Source organism: Seriola lalandi, unplaced genomic scaffold (genome assembly GCF_002814215.2).
Source record: "Seriola lalandi dorsalis isolate HSWRI2012SDOR001 ecotype SW California unplaced genomic scaffold, Sedor1 jcf7180002054678, whole genome shotgun sequence".
In the NCBI taxonomy this organism is placed as follows: domain Eukaryota; kingdom Metazoa; phylum Chordata; class Actinopteri; order Carangiformes; family Carangidae; genus Seriola; species Seriola lalandi.
Window position 1 is genome coordinate 98,769 of NW_019525231.1, and position 16,249 is coordinate 115,017.

A 16,249-nucleotide genomic window follows, 5' to 3' on the forward strand; every position below is an offset into this window, starting at 1 on the left:
TTTGTGGGAGTCCAATTATCTATAGGGTTTTTGTGTAAGTGGATATTGTGCAAAACTGGCATGAACTGTCTGTGAGCCATCAAGTAAAATAACTAATGACTAAAGTGACATTAAATGTTTTTGTTTATTATACCATTTTGAGGTCTGGCCCTCCTTTGCAGAGCAGCAGTGCCTCCAACAAGAAACACAGAGTGGTGACCTTACTGATGTCCACCTGGCGAATAACCTGGGTACAATGCTTCAACACAAACTGGAGACCCTTTTCCACATAGTGCTCAAACAGCTCCAGCAGGTATGTTCGCACTGGGTCCGGGAGCTAGAAGGACAACAGGGAGTGAAGGAAGAAAGAGTTGATGAAAGATGACTGTAAGCAAACAAGAGTAAGGTTACACAGTGATCCTTGTGAAAACCCTTATCTATGTAACTGAAATAACCTCAACAGGTACCCAAGCTGTTGGCTTCAAGAACCTTACTGGAGAGAAGCTAAGAATTACAATAAATATGGGGTATGCTCTCCCTGTCCTGGAGAGGCAGGGTGAGACAGACTCCCTCAGTTAAAATAGCTAAGTGGATATCAATACAAAAGTAATTACAAACTAAAACTAACTCTAACAACTCCAAAGATTTGTTGAAAGTGTAATCAAAGTCATCCCCAACAAAGTGAAATGCAACACTTAAACTAAGAAAACAAAGGCAAAGGCAAAAACAAGGGAGATAACTAAAGCAACAAACTATTTAGATATTATCAGATACATACACTGTCAACAGAAAGAAAAGTCTCAGTCAATTAGACATCGAGACAGAGAGATACACAACAAGAAAGAGCAAGTTAAAAGTTGATAGGAGAGATGAACCACTCTCACTGTGGTACTGAGTCACCCTAAAAGGCTCGGGGCTGATGTTGCAAGCTATAAACTTTGATGCGATGTGCTGTCATCAAAGTTTATGCTGATCCTGAAGTTCTACTACTTCGAATGTCTGAAAAGGAAAATTACCATTCATATACCAGTGCCCACACAGTCAGGAATAGTCAGCCACAATGTCACACAAAGGGAATACCAGAGCAATGATGGGGGCAGATGAAACATTAGTAGTGAGTGATATAAAGCGTTTCCATGTAATTGATGTTCAAATCAAGGGTGCAGAACTATGACCTGAGAGAAAATCTGATAAAACCGGTTATATATATTGTATGCATAATGTGACACTGACCTGTGAGACCACATCACATACAAATCTAATTATACTATAAACAAACACTGCATAAATCCTCTATTACAATGAGCAGCTTTTAGCTAACATTTTTGCAACTCTGTATACATTATGTTAAAAACTTTTAGAAAAGACAGAGATACAGTATCTGTCACCTTGGCTCCTAGACAGCTGATCCATGTCTGGACATAGGGCATCCACTTAAGGTCATCAGGATCAATATATACCATCCCACAGCGGCTGACTGTGGCTGGGGATGCCACAGCCAAGTCCTGGACCTGCAAAGCACATAGTTACACATGTTACCTTTATGGACATACCAGGATCTACAGGTACAAGGTAATGAAGGGCATTAGATGAGGCAATCTAGGAGCACAAAATACTGTAGAATCAAGTATTTACCTGTGTACCCATATTCAACACTGTGAATATGAATGAATTGAATTGCTGAAGAAGATATATTTGTGGTTTTAAGTACCAAAACCACCTCAATGTAGTTTTACATCTCCACTTTCAGGTCTCTCTCTGGAGCTCTGGAGAGGCCCTGAGTCTCTCTTGTGATTGTTTTTTGAATGATTAAATAAAATATGGAAGATTTCAGGTAAAAACTAACAGAAACTAAATCCTGCAAGGGTGGATAGTGGATAGTTGGGCTGAACCTGGGGCATTGCTGTCTGAGTGTGGAGACTGCTTTGTTGTGACATCACAAAGTTATGGAAGTCCTGATGGCTCGTTTTAAGGCACAGTTTCTGAATATGGTCTGTGTGCATTTCTCTGTTGACTGAGCACTTTGATACTGTCAGAGTATTAATTAGAGCCCGAACGATATTGGATTTTTGGGGCCAATGCCGATTAGGAAGTAAAAAAATTATCGATATATCGGGCAAAATATATATATTGAAATATATATATTGGAATTTTTTTTAAAAAGCCGCAATATTTATATTATCATTATCATTATCTCTCCAGCCACTGCGGGTCAAAGCCACTCACTCTATGCTTTTGAGGACATCTGGGAAGATGAATAAAAAGTGATGTTAAAATAATGTAAACATCGGCTTTAATACACTTAATTAATAGTTAATACACTCCTAAAGACTTGGTAGTCTCGTCTTGACTCCACTATCGCGATCTGATCCCCTCCTCCACCTGCACCTTCCACTTGTGGCTGAGAACTATGCCAACTTTCAGTCCTGACAGATTAACCGTATCTCGTCAGTAACAGGAATTAACTTTTTCTCCCATATTAGAAGAACTAATGATGTCTGCACTCTTTCACCTGTCATAGCGATTCTCCTCCTCGTGAACAGTTTTTAAAAAGATCAGATTTGAGACATTTCTGCAAAAAAACATACATGCCATTATCTCTTTTATACCCAAGCACACCCAGCTTCTTGAAAAATTTCCCTAAATTAACGGTACATCCCATACCGTTAATTTAGGGAATATTTGAATAGCAGCAAAACCAGGTCGCCTCTCCTTCTGCAAGCAGAAAATCCAGTGTGTTCATATTGTTCTTCTTTGGCAATTTCGGATGGCTCTGCCTGATGCACGGTTTACGATACAGCCGAAAATTGCAGTTACAAATGTCAAATCCACTGAGTACCGAGAAAACAAGTAGGCCTACTAGAATATTGTCAGGAGGCGGAGGCGGCCGCCTCCCGTTTCTCTATGCAGGAAAAAACCTGATTATTGCTTATTATTAAAATGATTCATATGATCACATATCAAAGAATATATACGGCAATACCGATATATTTGTGATAGGCCAATATTGGCTGATAAAATATTAATATAGAACCTTGACCTGCTTTATAATCAAAGAAGACATGGAAATGTCACTTTATACAATATGGGACCTTTAAATCTAACTTATTGACCATAGAAATCATTAAAATCCATTTTCACTATGTTCAGCTCTAACCTCAAACACCATATGTATGGTTGGAGTCAGTTTGATTCTCTCGCTGTTGGCCAAACAGAGCATCTTGTTGTCGTCCAATACAGTGTTCATGTTCTCAATCCACAAGGCGTCAACTGGCCCGTCGCAGATCACCCACTTGTGGTCATCACTGGTGTCACTGACTGCATCACGGACACTCAGAGCCATCAGTCCATCACGCCACTCCAGTGTCAAGGTGTTAACCTGAGGTTGACGTAAAAAATTGATGTATGTAAAAAGAAGAGAAGAAGTCGTTGTATCATTTAATTTTGAATCAATACTACCTCTCCATAGAGCTCTCCCATTGTGACAGATTTTGGGTTGAGGACATAGGTTTTGACAGGCTGACAGAAGGGGTTGTCAGCCTTGTGCTCTGTGCGATGGAGGCACTCCAGTGTGTCTGCCAAGATGGTGTAGACAGTGGTCTTACCTCCACCAGTAGGCCCTACCAACATTACACCATGACGCACTAACATGGTCTCATAGAGTTGGATCACCTGGTTATAAGAACAAATAGAATAAAGCAAAAAAAATATGAGATATATCAAAGATGGCCCTGTTTTACAAACAAATCCAAGGGATCTGACTACATCCAAATAACACAAATAGAAACAAAATTCCATTCAAATCTTTTGTTTTGCAATGGTGGCAGAAATCAAATAGATATCTCAAAACTTGAGCAAGTAAAACCAAGACCAAATAAGTGAAAAAATATGTATTTTTGTAATGTGGGTCAACCATCCCTATAAACAATACAGCTGGCAATATTAGATATCGTCTTATTTTTCTCAACAAATCCAATGAAAAGAACAATTAATTTATTCCGCATTAAGAATAATACTAGCCTGATTCCTTAAATTATAATATCAAGAGGCAATGACTACAGTTGAAAAATGAGGCCAACATGAAAGTGCCAAAAACTGCAGTTCCTCAAATAGCCGCTTGAGGGTAGCTCCGAAAGTGAGTTAATCCCCATGGACTCCCATGCTAAAATACCCAACTTTACAGCATAAATAAATGTGTTTACAGCCTGTTACAAATAATAAAAAAAAAAAGGTCCATAGCCAATTTCCCCCCTCATGACAACTGTTGGGGGGGTGAGTTTTTATATAACAGCCTTTTAAATAATATTAAGGCTTAAAGTTATGCATAATTGAGGGCGTGACTGCTTTGAGTGGCAGGTGGGTGCCATCACAGTCCTACTGGTAGGTGTCACCTCAGATAATTCGAGTCAACATGACCTATCAGCTGTGTTTGCGGTGTTGGTGCCTTCTGGAGGATTTTTCATGAAAATTTCAGACAAATAACATGGCTTGCTGTGCAGTTAATAGACTAACAGAAGTCTTTGCTCCTATATTTTGAGGTGAGTGAAATTCTAGTATTATTTTATTCATATGTTGGCACTAATTAGCAGGTATCTGTGTCTGTGCTCACCATACCTGGCTTGTTAGCTTAGCTATTAACTTGCGAATTAGCCAGGAAATTAATTAGCCCTGGGTTAGCCTTCGAGCAAAACGCCCAGATGCCCAGCTGTGCTAACGATGCTAATGATGCTAACAGGAGCGTAGGTATGCCACAATGATCGAAGTGGCCCACTCACACCCCACCTCTCTGCCCATTTTTGGATTAGCTAGGTATAAGGCAGAGTCAGGCACTGCCAAGATGGCAACGATGGGGGAGCGAGCTCTGAGCTTCAAAACTGCTCATAAGAAACCTATGGGTGATGCCAGGGAGGCTACATCCATCTTCATTTACAGTCTCTGTATAATACATGCAACGTGTTTCACAAAAGCAAAATAACTATTAGAAAATTCTCAATAAATTCACTTTCCCTCTTGCACTGTACCTTCTTGGTCATGCTAGCCAGTGGCTGCAGGTTCCGCTTAACCAGAGACTCCAGGATGGTGGAGTGCAGCACGCCATAGTCATGGTCAGGGATACACACACCAGGGAACAGGTCAGACAGTATACCACTGTAGTGGGTGTGGAGGTGGGTAGGGTGGCATAATACATAAAAAAAAATAAAAAAAATAATGGTTTTCACATGAAACAATGCAAACAAAATAAAACAGATTTTTTATTCTTTAGACCTTATCTTATTTTTGATGGCAATCATGTCTAATGCCCTGTTATTTTCCAGCATCTTTGCATTTGGAGATCATGAAGTAAGATGAATTTCCTTATCAAAAAGTCTAATAGGCTTACCCAAACAGCACAGCATCATCAGTGAGGAACTTTGGCAGGTTGGAATCCCTCAGTGCTCTGATAAGAACCACATCTTCACTCAGGTGGGGATTATCTCTCTTTAGAGACCTAAGAACACACACGTTACGTAATTTGTTACGATACAAATTATATGACTTTCATGTAAACCGAGTGACTGAAAGTTTACAAATAATTATTATACAATTTGAAAAACTATGCTTTATTGATCATAAAGATATCCCAAAGACTGTTGAAACCAAGTGGTGTGGTTTTTTTGCCTTATCCTCAAATTTCAGTTCTACTCTTCAAAAGTAGTTGTTGTATTTCAATGAAATAAATGATCACTATATGGGCAAAATAATCAGTGGAAAACAAATACAGATATAAATTTAGCTACAAGCAGCCATGTGGGGGCCAAGCAGCTCAGCAGGCCAGAATTGACATGGAAACTGGATTTCATTGTCAAGGACATGGTTGTACGCACTCACAGCAAGTTTCATGTCAGTAGATTAAAGACTGGCTGAGATATGACTTGATAACTCACTTGGCACCTTTGCCGCTAATTTTCGACTGGCTATAATCGTTCTAATCTAAAATCAAAAATCCATGTAATAACATTTCTGGGACTTGGTCTGAAGATCACCTGTATTTTAGTGAAGATTGGACAAAGTCTGTCCGAAGAGTAGCAAAGAAAACACAACATAAATTCCAATATGACAGAAATTGACGTCACTGGGCTTGATCCAAGGGATCCAATGGTAATCAGGTATACTGTTCAAAAGTTATATGCATGAACATACCTACAACTTGACCTACAACGACCTGTTAGGGGTGCTGGAGCATTTGAGGCACAGACATAAACATTGGTCAAACGCATCAGGGAAGTGTCCCCAAACAGTGTGCCAAATTTCAAAACCTTTTACCTTACAGTTCTAGTGCTTATGCAGCTTTGCTGCTTGGCCCTAATAAAGATAATAAGCAGCCAATGTGAGCTGTTAATTCAATATTGCACAACCTGATCTTCACAACAAGCTGGCTCCACTCAAAAAAACATTAGAGACATTAAGGCGGGAGATAATGAATGTTTAGTGTGGAACAAGCAGACTCAGAGGAGTAATATCTAGGCAAAGACAGAAAATGCATCACAAGCCAATTACAACAGTTCCCTGAGCTTCAGCTAATAGCCAACAGGCGAAAGTATGACTTTCACTACATATGGTCAAGAGCATCCATTCAAATGACTTTATGCACTCAAGCAGACCAGGAACAACTGTGTCTCTAAATTTATGTAATCTTGCTCTTCATGTGACTCAACACTCAGTCATCTGAGGTATTTTACTAAGCGAAGGAATTTCATTCAATTTCATGACACACAGTGAAACTAGTGCTTATTTTCTTTTATCTGAGTCATCACTGGTGCAGTATTTTAACTTTTTATGTTTTTTCTTTTTCATTTGATTAAAATAATTCCTGAATATATGAGAGCTCAACACCAAACACAATCATCTAACTCAGTGATGATAACTGTTTCTGCAGTGGACTAACATATCACAGCTATGTGCTGGGCAGCAAATTTTCCATTTAACAATCATTCACAGCTCACTATGTACACTGACACTACATATACTGAACATATTTACGCGTGTGCATCTGTAAGTGTGTCACAGTCACAATAGTTCTGTTGGGATTTTCCTGAAAAGGTGAATGCTCGTTTGCCTTTATAACTGAATGCACATTTGTGTCAGTGTATGTATGAGTGTGAAGCTCTGACCCAGCCATGACCAGGACAGACTTGACTGCTCTCATGCCAAAGTCATAGTGGTCCTGCTGAGACAGCTGCTCAGAGCACAGCTTGTACATCTGGGTCATCTTCCTCGCTAGGGTCTTACTGGATTCGAATCCCTCTGAGTACAAAATAACCTGGAGGGAGCGACAGAAACAATGGAATGATAAACTGTTATGTTGAGAAAAAAACCAAGCATATCCAGTATAACAAGGCACAAGGAGCCTGTTACCTCAGCAATGAGTGCATAGTTTGGCACCATCATGGCTATGGGTCTAAAGAGAGCTTTAAGGTTGTCAGGTAGCTCCGTTCTTCCAGCATAGCCTGGATTCATGGTGATGAATGCGGCACAAGTCATCACTAGCTTGATCTCGAGGCCCTCAAATCGAAACCTTGACAGCTGCACAGCATACAGAGTTAAGTGAGATGTTGTTCAGATGATGTCTTAAACATCTTCAAAGGCAAGTTGAGTAAGTGTGGCTTTAAATGTGTGACAAATAGGTAATCTGTGGTGCTTCCAAGTTGATGGTCTTACTGGCTAGCAATTCAAATGGGCTTGTAGAATAATACATAGGTCAAAGCTCTGTGGTTTGTCATAAAATCATACCAGGCCATCAAATTGGTACAGTGGAATCAAGTGTCAAATGGATGACTGACTCTTGAGATCTGTAAGGCTTGTCACTTAATGTTTCTTAGCAGCTTAGGACAGCAGAGCTATGTCCTTAATTGTTCTCCGGTTATGCAATGTGTCTGTAAACAATACCTTGTAAACAAAGTTAAAGGTGTATAAATATGTGTCTGTGCAGGTGCACCTTAGCAGCTTTAGCATTTCTTATGGTTATGAGCTGCTGAGCGATCACAGAGAGCACTTCTATGTCGATTCGGTTAAATTCATCAAAACAACACCAAGCTCCCGACTGAGCAAGTCCACTGAAGAAACGGCCCATCATCTGGAAGAGACAAGTGCAATTGGTTAAAAGTAACAGTAACTGTAATAACAATAGTAATACCAATATTGGAAAAGTAAGAGGAGTCTTTTGCTTTAAGTGTTAACCTTTCTGAGCAAAAGACAGCCATTTTGGCTTGTGAACACAGCGTGTATGTAAGCAGCTGCAAGAGGAAGGCAGTATCAGTAAATTTCATTATAAATGCATTATATATGCACCTCTTCCACGAGTGACATAAAAAGCATAGTTCAAAGGTATTAATATCTCATTGACCGTGGTATTAAATGTTTCAGTCAAATGTGGCTAAGAAGACAGTGGAGCTGAACAAAGCATTAACACATGAAACCAGAGACGACTGTGATACCAGCCCTGTTAAATTAAAGCCTGGTCCAGCTCTATTAAACTTCAGGTGTCTTCTGGCAATAACTAACTACAGCAGACATAGAGAGAATAGCTTTACAGCTGTCTTGTCAGTATGTGCTTTGACATTTACCAACTCCAGCCTCACTGCAATGCAAGACACAGCACAACACATTTAACATTAAACTAGAATTCACATTAGGTCTCATGGTCAAAGGCCCAAGCTAAAGTTTTGGGGGTTATAAAATACAGGTATATTCTCATATATAATTGCAGGATTTTACCTATGGATAAAATACATTAATTTTGTGTGTTTGTTAACTGATCATTTATCAATTAATTCAGGGGTGACAGCAGGATCAAATCCTGTGTTATGAATTTCTGATTTTAATTTGTTAGGATTGAGCTCATAGATTATGCCTTCCACTAAAATGTGAATATAACAAAATAAACACAAATTGCACATTTTAGGCCATTATCAGCCAAATATAACACCTGTCATCAGACAGATGCCTTCCTAACACATACAGTTGACTTATGTTCCTCAAATGAGCGACCAAGTTACAGAAAAATTGCCTAAAAAACAAAGAGGAAAGGATCAAATCTGAACTGAGGTAATGTTTTATCAGCTCACAACTAAGGCTCTGTATAGTGTATCAGTGCTTTAACTGGCACAGGATGGAAGGCTTTTGCAAGAGTGCCATCTAAAGGCATCGCTCAGTAGGTACTGTTAGAGTGAGACAACCTTCCACAGTAAATTCCAACAGAGCAAACACATGCAGTGGCAGAAAGCTACTGAGAAAAAATAGAATGCTGGACATGTAGGTGAAGGTGATGGAACACATTATTAAGTACTGAATGGAAAATAAGCAAAAAAAGAAACAGAAATTGTAACAAAGGAGCATATAAATGTGGGTTATAGATGAATAGAGAGTGTCATGGCTGACCTTATAGTCAAGCCCATCTGAGCAGTTGAAGACCACACACTGTATGGCCAGGGCCTTGGCCAGGTCCTTGGTGGTCTCTGTTTTGCCTGTTCCTGCTGGCCCAGCTGGTGCACCTCCCAAGTCCAACTGAAGAGCCCCCATCAGACACAGGTAGCAACGGTCCTATTTGAACACAACAGAAAAATTCAACAGGATAACAGATAAACACATGGAACTCCGTGTTTCTGGTGGTTATGTGGTTATGAACATCTGCCAACCCTGAACGTTTGTGTAACTGATGATAAAAATGTTTCCAGTTTACATAGCTTTAATGTTATATTTTGTGTTACCGTGAGTGGTGTGATGACCAGCCGCGGACAGGCTCCCAGGTATTCATAGCCATAAATGTAAGTGGACAGAGCCATTGTGGCTACACAGTTGTCCAGGTCTAAGTCCCAGTAATATCGTAGCTGTCTCTGCCATTCAAAGTTAGACCTTGTGTCCACCTGAAAAAGAAAGCTGAGGTCACTTTCAGGTGGAGAGTTGTTACAAATCTCACATGAAAATCCCCAGTCAACTCCTGCACCTGTCAGACCAAGCCAAGAATAGACACGGATACAAGATGCTTGATGCTGTTTGTGTACATTTGCACAACTGCACTAAAACTGCACTATTGTACCTTCTGCCGAACTAGATCGGTGACAATGTCTCTGGCATGGACATCGATGGTGATGAGGGCAGTGATGATATTACGATGTAAAGTAGGGAGCTGTCCTCGGACCAATGCTGCCAGGGCATTAAGCCTCTGGAAAATATACAAACACACAACCACAGAAACATTCTTGAGTTAGAAAGTTCAAGTAAAAGTTGAAAATAACTGGGCATAAAGTGTAGATTTATTTAGTCAAATCTACTTTTTAACCAGATGATGAAGACAAAAACCAGATAATAAGGACAATAAGTAAAGTAATTAGTGAGGATTACATCAAAGTTGGTGAGTTCAAATTCCTGCAGGGCAGCAAAGTGGTCGTGGTCTCCCTCCAGGCAGGCATCCATGTCCCTGCACCACATCATCTGTGAGATGGTCAGCACCACCTGGTGGACATACACGCAAACTGATGCTAAATACCTTTATTTAAAAAAGGAGACTTGAGCACAAAGCATTACTGATAAAAATCAATTGCAAAATCTATCTCAGCTTTACACAATGGTAAGTGAAGAATCATAGAATTACAATAATTATAAATGTAAATATAGATGCAACTTATAAAAGTGTAAAAGTAAAAGTGTACTTTACTGGGAACTATATGTAATGTTTTGACATTTACCCATGTAAAGCCAGTAGGTATAACACTATACACACATTAGCACACAAGCCTGTTTCTCAACAAGTTTGAAACGCACCAATGTGTGTGTGTGTGTGTGTCTATGTACCTGCGATGGATGTCCAGCCACCACCCATTCCTCCCTAGACTTCATCTGGTAGTCTGCAATGGCAGCCTTGCTGAGGCGTCTTAGTGAGGAGAACATAGCCTCCTCCACCTTGCAAAGCCAATCCTCCACATTTCCTTGTGCCTTCAGACCTTTAGTCAAACTCACCTATACACAGAAGGACAAAATCCGTAACAGTTAAGGACATGATTACAGCTGGTTTGTCTTATTTATTAAGAGTTCATTATGATGCCTTTATTTGCTCTTTGTGATAGAGGGACTGCAAAGGTGATAACTAATTACCCATTGTAGTCATTGCTGACAAGCCCTATGTCTTACGCAGTGTGTGACTGAGCAATCAGTGCAAGCAAAATTGCCTGTTCACTAAAAAATGTTTCATCATCCTTTTTGCAGAATTCAAGATGTCACAAACATACATGACAATGATTGCTGGGGCTCTAATTTATAAATGAGGAGAGACTGGTTTTCAGCTAGATGCTAAGAAACCTAAACTCAGAGCACAGCTAGTTTGGTAGACTGGAATTAGCTTCTGTACAAGTTTCTTGTGTTTGTGAAAAACCAAAACATTCTTGATAAATGTGTAATTTCTGAGAAAAAAGAAAAAGAAAAACCTAATTAATTTTTTTTTTAATCAATGCAACTCAGAATTTGGCATGTCCACTTTTACAGCCTCAATTATAGCTTTTTTATAGCGTTTTTGTATAATTTTAGAATCTACTTTACCACTCTTTTTAGGGTTGTAAAGTAGGAGGAAAGTGATGTCAACTCAAGACGGTTGACAAGGTTAACTATTGTTAAAGTTTGTCCAGTGAGCAAAGTGGCGTAAGGGTGTATTTTTTCCTTCCCACTCACTCGCTGTCATTCTCAGCAAGGACTGAAACAAGAGAACATGGGGAGTAAAACACAATCAGAGAGCATGATGACCAAAAGTGTTAAGGTTACTCAAACCTGACCTTCTCTCCCTCAGGAGAAACCATACACAGGATGTCTTTGCTGTATATGTTCTCCTGTTCTCCAGCATCCAGCACCATTCCTGAAGCACTGGAATGCTGTTTAGGCAGCAAAGCAAACTCTAGCCGGGTAATGGCATCAAAACACTTCCTAAGGTGAGGCTGCACAGCCTGGGGGTTTCTTGTCTGGGCCAAGACCTTTAGTAGCTCATCATTGGATAAGAAGTAGAACCTGCAGGGGACAGATAAAAAATGAATATGAGAGCAGTCAACACTACACATCAGCCATAGTGTCTATCACTCAGTGCTTACTCAGAAGAAATAATCAGAGAAATAACTGTTAACCTGTTCAGTAGGGAAAACGCAAAGCAACATACTATACCCTTAAATTTCAAATCTAATTTGTGCACAAGGAAAACTACTAATCAAGAAAAGGAAGTAAAAATAAGTAAAAGTATGATATATATGTATATGTGCTTTTCTAATATGTAACAAACAAAGCATGTGTGTACCTGGGGAAGATTACTCTCTTGGACTCAAGATAGGCTTCCAGGCACTTCTGTATCTCATCCAGAAGAACATTGTTGTGCTGAAAAGTCTCCAGCAGGTCTGTGTAGGATAAAACGACAAGTTTCAATGCAGTGTGTGAATATGTTTACCTTAGTAAGTGCAGGTGTGCTTGTGTGTCTGCCTGTCTCCACATATACACATCTTTTTGTCTGTCCATTTTCATTCTGTAAGAACACCTACCAGGTTGTGTGCCTGCTTTAAGGGCACTGGGCATCTTATTGACCCTCGCCATGATTTCCTTCCACGACTTGTCCACCTTAAGAAACATCTTGGACTCCGCAGGCAGCTGCCTCTTGATGTCTGGAGCTAAGAAAATACTCTCTAGGTATAGCCAGTTCCTTTGGCATATAAGCCATTCATCCTGTAAAGGAAGGGATAAAAGGGGCAGAGGGTGTGAGGTGAGGGAGAATTAAAGAGGTAGAGGAAATTAATAATATGAATACATTTATGTCTTAAATATGATAGTTTGTCTTTCTTTACATTAACTGAAATATGTGACTCAATAAATATTAACAAAACATAATTATTTCTACAGCCAGTAGGGAGAGCTACTGCATTACATTTGAGGCCAAATCCAAAGTCAAACTCTGCATTTAGCTGAGGCAGACATGCATTTAATATCCAGAGAACAGTCACTTGCAGCCAAATGAAAGCTTATTCTATGCAATGATATCTATATGGCATAGTATCTATTCTAAGCCTTTACTAGTGTTTGATTGAAGAGGGTCAGCTGTCTCAGCAATTTGTCCACCCTGAGCTTGATGGGTGCTACGTAGCGAGAAGATGCCGCCGTGCCCACATTAATAATGCTGTCATCCAGGAGTACCTACACAGCAAAGAAACATGGAAACGCACAAATGAACACAACTAGATGATTAGATCAGAAAGACTAGAAGTGTGTTACAAAAGACTGTGTGAAAATGTGTGTGCTACATGTTACTACCTGGATATCATCTGTGCCTCCCAAGATGAACACTTCTTTAGAGTCACTATGAGACAGAACAGTGAACTCTGCGGTCTTCCACATATCCTCCACCTGCATGGCTCATTGAGAGGGCAGAGGTTAAACAACATGGGCTCACAGTGATGCATTCAGTAAGTGCTTTTCTGCATGTGTGTGTCGTGTGTGTATTCTCCCACAGACATGAAGGCCAATAGTGGTGACACAGTGACACTGGACTTAACTCATGGCTAGAGTGGTGTGGCACAAGAGACAAGTCTGGACTCCCAACACAACTCTATCTTGCACACATACTGTAGCTGTCTCAATGGTGCATCACTCATCAAGCGTGAGGTCTAGATACCAATGTGCACTGTTTTCATACTAACTTCCAATTAGGAAGACTTAATCCTTGAGTACAACTTTATTCATCTCTCAGGTGTAAAAAAAAAAAAAGGCTTTTGTGAGCATCTGTGCACAGATACAGAGAAGGAAACTGCGCATAAACCTCTTACAAGTGACAAGTACAAATTTTGACCTTGTTTTTACACCTGAATCGGATTGGACAATGACAATCCAGTCACAAAACATAGAGGACTAGTGGTTCCCTTATCTGAAAGGTGTAGTAGATATTCAATATGGGCAATGGCATGGATGATGGCTCCTCTGTGACCCAGGTGGATTTGCATATATACACAGTACATTAAATGTTTATCATTATTTTCTACAGCATCATCAAATATAAATAAACCCACTTCGGTCATCTGCCATAAAGATGTATGAACAGGTTTACAAAGGTTAGTTTTATAACTACAAACTTTGTAATTATTTGTGAACATCACTTTACAAGCTCAAAGTCTTTTGATTTTGTCAAATTTATATTATGTATGGATAGTTTGTTGGTTAAAAAAGAACATTGCAGCCAAGTTCTTATCTGTCCCTGGCCAATTAGCTTTGCTCTGCATAAAGACTGGAAGATGCAGGAAAACTAACCTGACTCTGTGTGAGGGTAACAAGGCCAAGGTAAAAGGATGCTAATTAATACGTTACACCTTTTTTATTTGATGAAGGGGAGGTAGATTATTTATCTCTGGACAGAACCAGGTAAGCTGCTTTCCCTTGCTTCTAGCCTTTATGCTAAGCTAAGCTAATCATCTCTTGGCTAGTCTCATATTTACCTGACAGGAATAAGAGCAGTATCAATCTGCTCATCTAACTTTTGGCATGAAAGCAAAGAATACTTCCCCAAATGACAAATTGTTCTTTTAAAAACAAAACATTAATTCTTCTATCTTTGACAGACTGTTTGTTGTGCCATATATTTGGTCATGATTTGCAAATCTGCAACTACCAAAAAAAAAAAACACAAAAAAAATTAGCTTTCTCTTCATTACTGGCAGCTGCTATGGCGGGCAATGATTTTACAGCAGAATGGAGGAACAGATTTTAATTGTCTATAATTAATATCAACTATGTTGCAACCAATGGACACACCACATGTCACCATCCACTAGCCATAAATCACCCAATACTGACTGTGCCTTATTTTGGGTTGAGAACAAAATTTTGTGTGATTTACTTGAAGCACTCATGCTTATTTAAGTGGGTAAAATGTGATGGTGACTATTGTTTCCGAAACAAAAAGTAGGTGCCATATATTGAATTTTAAAAGACAGAAATCTCTGTATTTGCAGAGGTAATTGCTGAATCGTTTAAGGCATCAAATTGCCATATGTGGGCACAAAATGGCATTATTATAAGCAAACAGGATTAACATCTAGTGCAGTTTCTTCAGTAGATTAAGATGGGCATATAACATCTGTATGCATATCTTAGGGAGTCCACGCACCTTTGTAATAATGTTCTCTACTGATGCTTCTCCTGAAGCCTGTCCTGACACCTGAAATTCAAGGCTTGTGTTAGTCCTGTTTATCAAGGTCAAACTTAAAAGATATAATGTATAACCAGCCTTTGTATTTGTGTCCACTTGTGTACTTCTATGCTTGACCCCATTCTGAGGTCAAAAAAAGTAAGTTAAAGTCAATGCAAGTAGTGTATGGCATATTGCATGTCCATTTATATGCTACCTCTTGTATCTCTGTGCCATAGGAGAATATGTTGAACTCTTCCAAAGCAGCCACAGTAAGCTGTTCGGCATTCAGGTCGGTCCCCACAGTTGACTCCAGAATCTTCCAGTGTGTTGGCTTCATACATGGGTTACGCAGATCAGTGATCACAGGAAGCTGAAGTAAAACACATGAATACCGTTTAGTTAGAAACACAAAGCAGTCATATCCACATTTTAGTGTGTTATCATATCATAATTAGATTTGTTAAAAGTTCATTTTGTTATTTATGCCACAAACTACACATATTAATGTAAATCACCACAAAACACATTCTTAGACTCACCCTCTGCTTCATGACTTCTACTTTGGCCTTAAGACTGGGCACGATATTGTTACGTGGCAGGCCCTTCTCCAGCTGGTTGACATATTTGCTGTATTTGGTCATCTGAGAGCCTAATTGCTCCAAGTCCAGTTGCTCAAGTGCACTCTGGGGAGGAGAGAACATGGAAGGATAAAGTTGAGCTTAGAATAGAGGAAGGGCTGCTTACATGTGTCTGTATATTATACTGTATGCTTGTTCAGGCTGACACATACAGTACAATGAAGTCGTGTTAGGTGGACCTCACCTGCCGCCACCCATCTTGGAGAGAGTCCCATTCCTCTAGAGAGTCCCACAGCAGCTGCATCAGTTTGAACTCTCCAGTTAACTTCTCCAGCGCGTCAAATTTGGTCACCTCCACCTTTATGTAAAGAGGGAAAACTGGTTGGGTTTGGGTTGGGTTAGTGGGCTTGTTTGTCGATAATACAGAAATATAATCTTTTTCCCAACACAAAACAATTTTATGATTTGGTGTGTTTTATGGGTGTATTATTTTTTAATTACAGATAGAATC

At 39.6% G+C, this 16,249-nt stretch overlaps 1 protein-coding gene across 4 annotated transcripts in view; it reads right to left on the reverse strand.

Moving 5' to 3' along the window:
* dnah6 (dynein, axonemal, heavy chain 6) overlaps positions 1 to 16,249 on the reverse strand; it is a 61,156-nt gene that overhangs the window by 39,397 nt on the left and 5,510 nt on the right. For all 4 annotated transcript variants that reach the window (XM_087178179.1, XM_087178182.1, XM_087178181.1 and 1 more), the window contains 23 exons: positions 15,983 to 16,096; positions 15,700 to 15,843; positions 15,375 to 15,530; positions 15,137 to 15,187; positions 13,291 to 13,383; positions 13,054 to 13,173; positions 12,528 to 12,708; positions 12,290 to 12,386; positions 11,781 to 12,009; positions 10,810 to 10,974; positions 10,360 to 10,470; positions 10,055 to 10,180; positions 9,726 to 9,881; positions 9,397 to 9,558; positions 7,955 to 8,092; positions 7,375 to 7,542; positions 7,131 to 7,279; positions 5,360 to 5,467; positions 5,001 to 5,127; positions 3,439 to 3,651; positions 3,137 to 3,358; positions 1,368 to 1,490; positions 134 to 316 (listed from right to left, as the gene is read on the reverse strand). In XM_087178179.1, the coding sequence (XP_087034305.1) occupies positions 134 to 316; positions 1,368 to 1,490; positions 3,137 to 3,358; positions 3,439 to 3,651; positions 5,001 to 5,127; positions 5,360 to 5,467; positions 7,131 to 7,279; positions 7,375 to 7,542; positions 7,955 to 8,092; positions 9,397 to 9,558; positions 9,726 to 9,881; positions 10,055 to 10,180; positions 10,360 to 10,470; positions 10,810 to 10,974; positions 11,781 to 12,009; positions 12,290 to 12,386; positions 12,528 to 12,708; positions 13,054 to 13,173; positions 13,291 to 13,383; positions 15,137 to 15,187; positions 15,375 to 15,530; positions 15,700 to 15,843; positions 15,983 to 16,096 (3,336 nt within the window). The remainder of the gene's footprint in view (positions 1 to 133; positions 317 to 1,367; positions 1,491 to 3,136; positions 3,359 to 3,438; positions 3,652 to 5,000; positions 5,128 to 5,359; positions 5,468 to 7,130; positions 7,280 to 7,374; positions 7,543 to 7,954; positions 8,093 to 9,396; positions 9,559 to 9,725; positions 9,882 to 10,054; positions 10,181 to 10,359; positions 10,471 to 10,809; positions 10,975 to 11,780; positions 12,010 to 12,289; positions 12,387 to 12,527; positions 12,709 to 13,053; positions 13,174 to 13,290; positions 13,384 to 15,136; positions 15,188 to 15,374; positions 15,531 to 15,699; positions 15,844 to 15,982; positions 16,097 to 16,249) is intronic.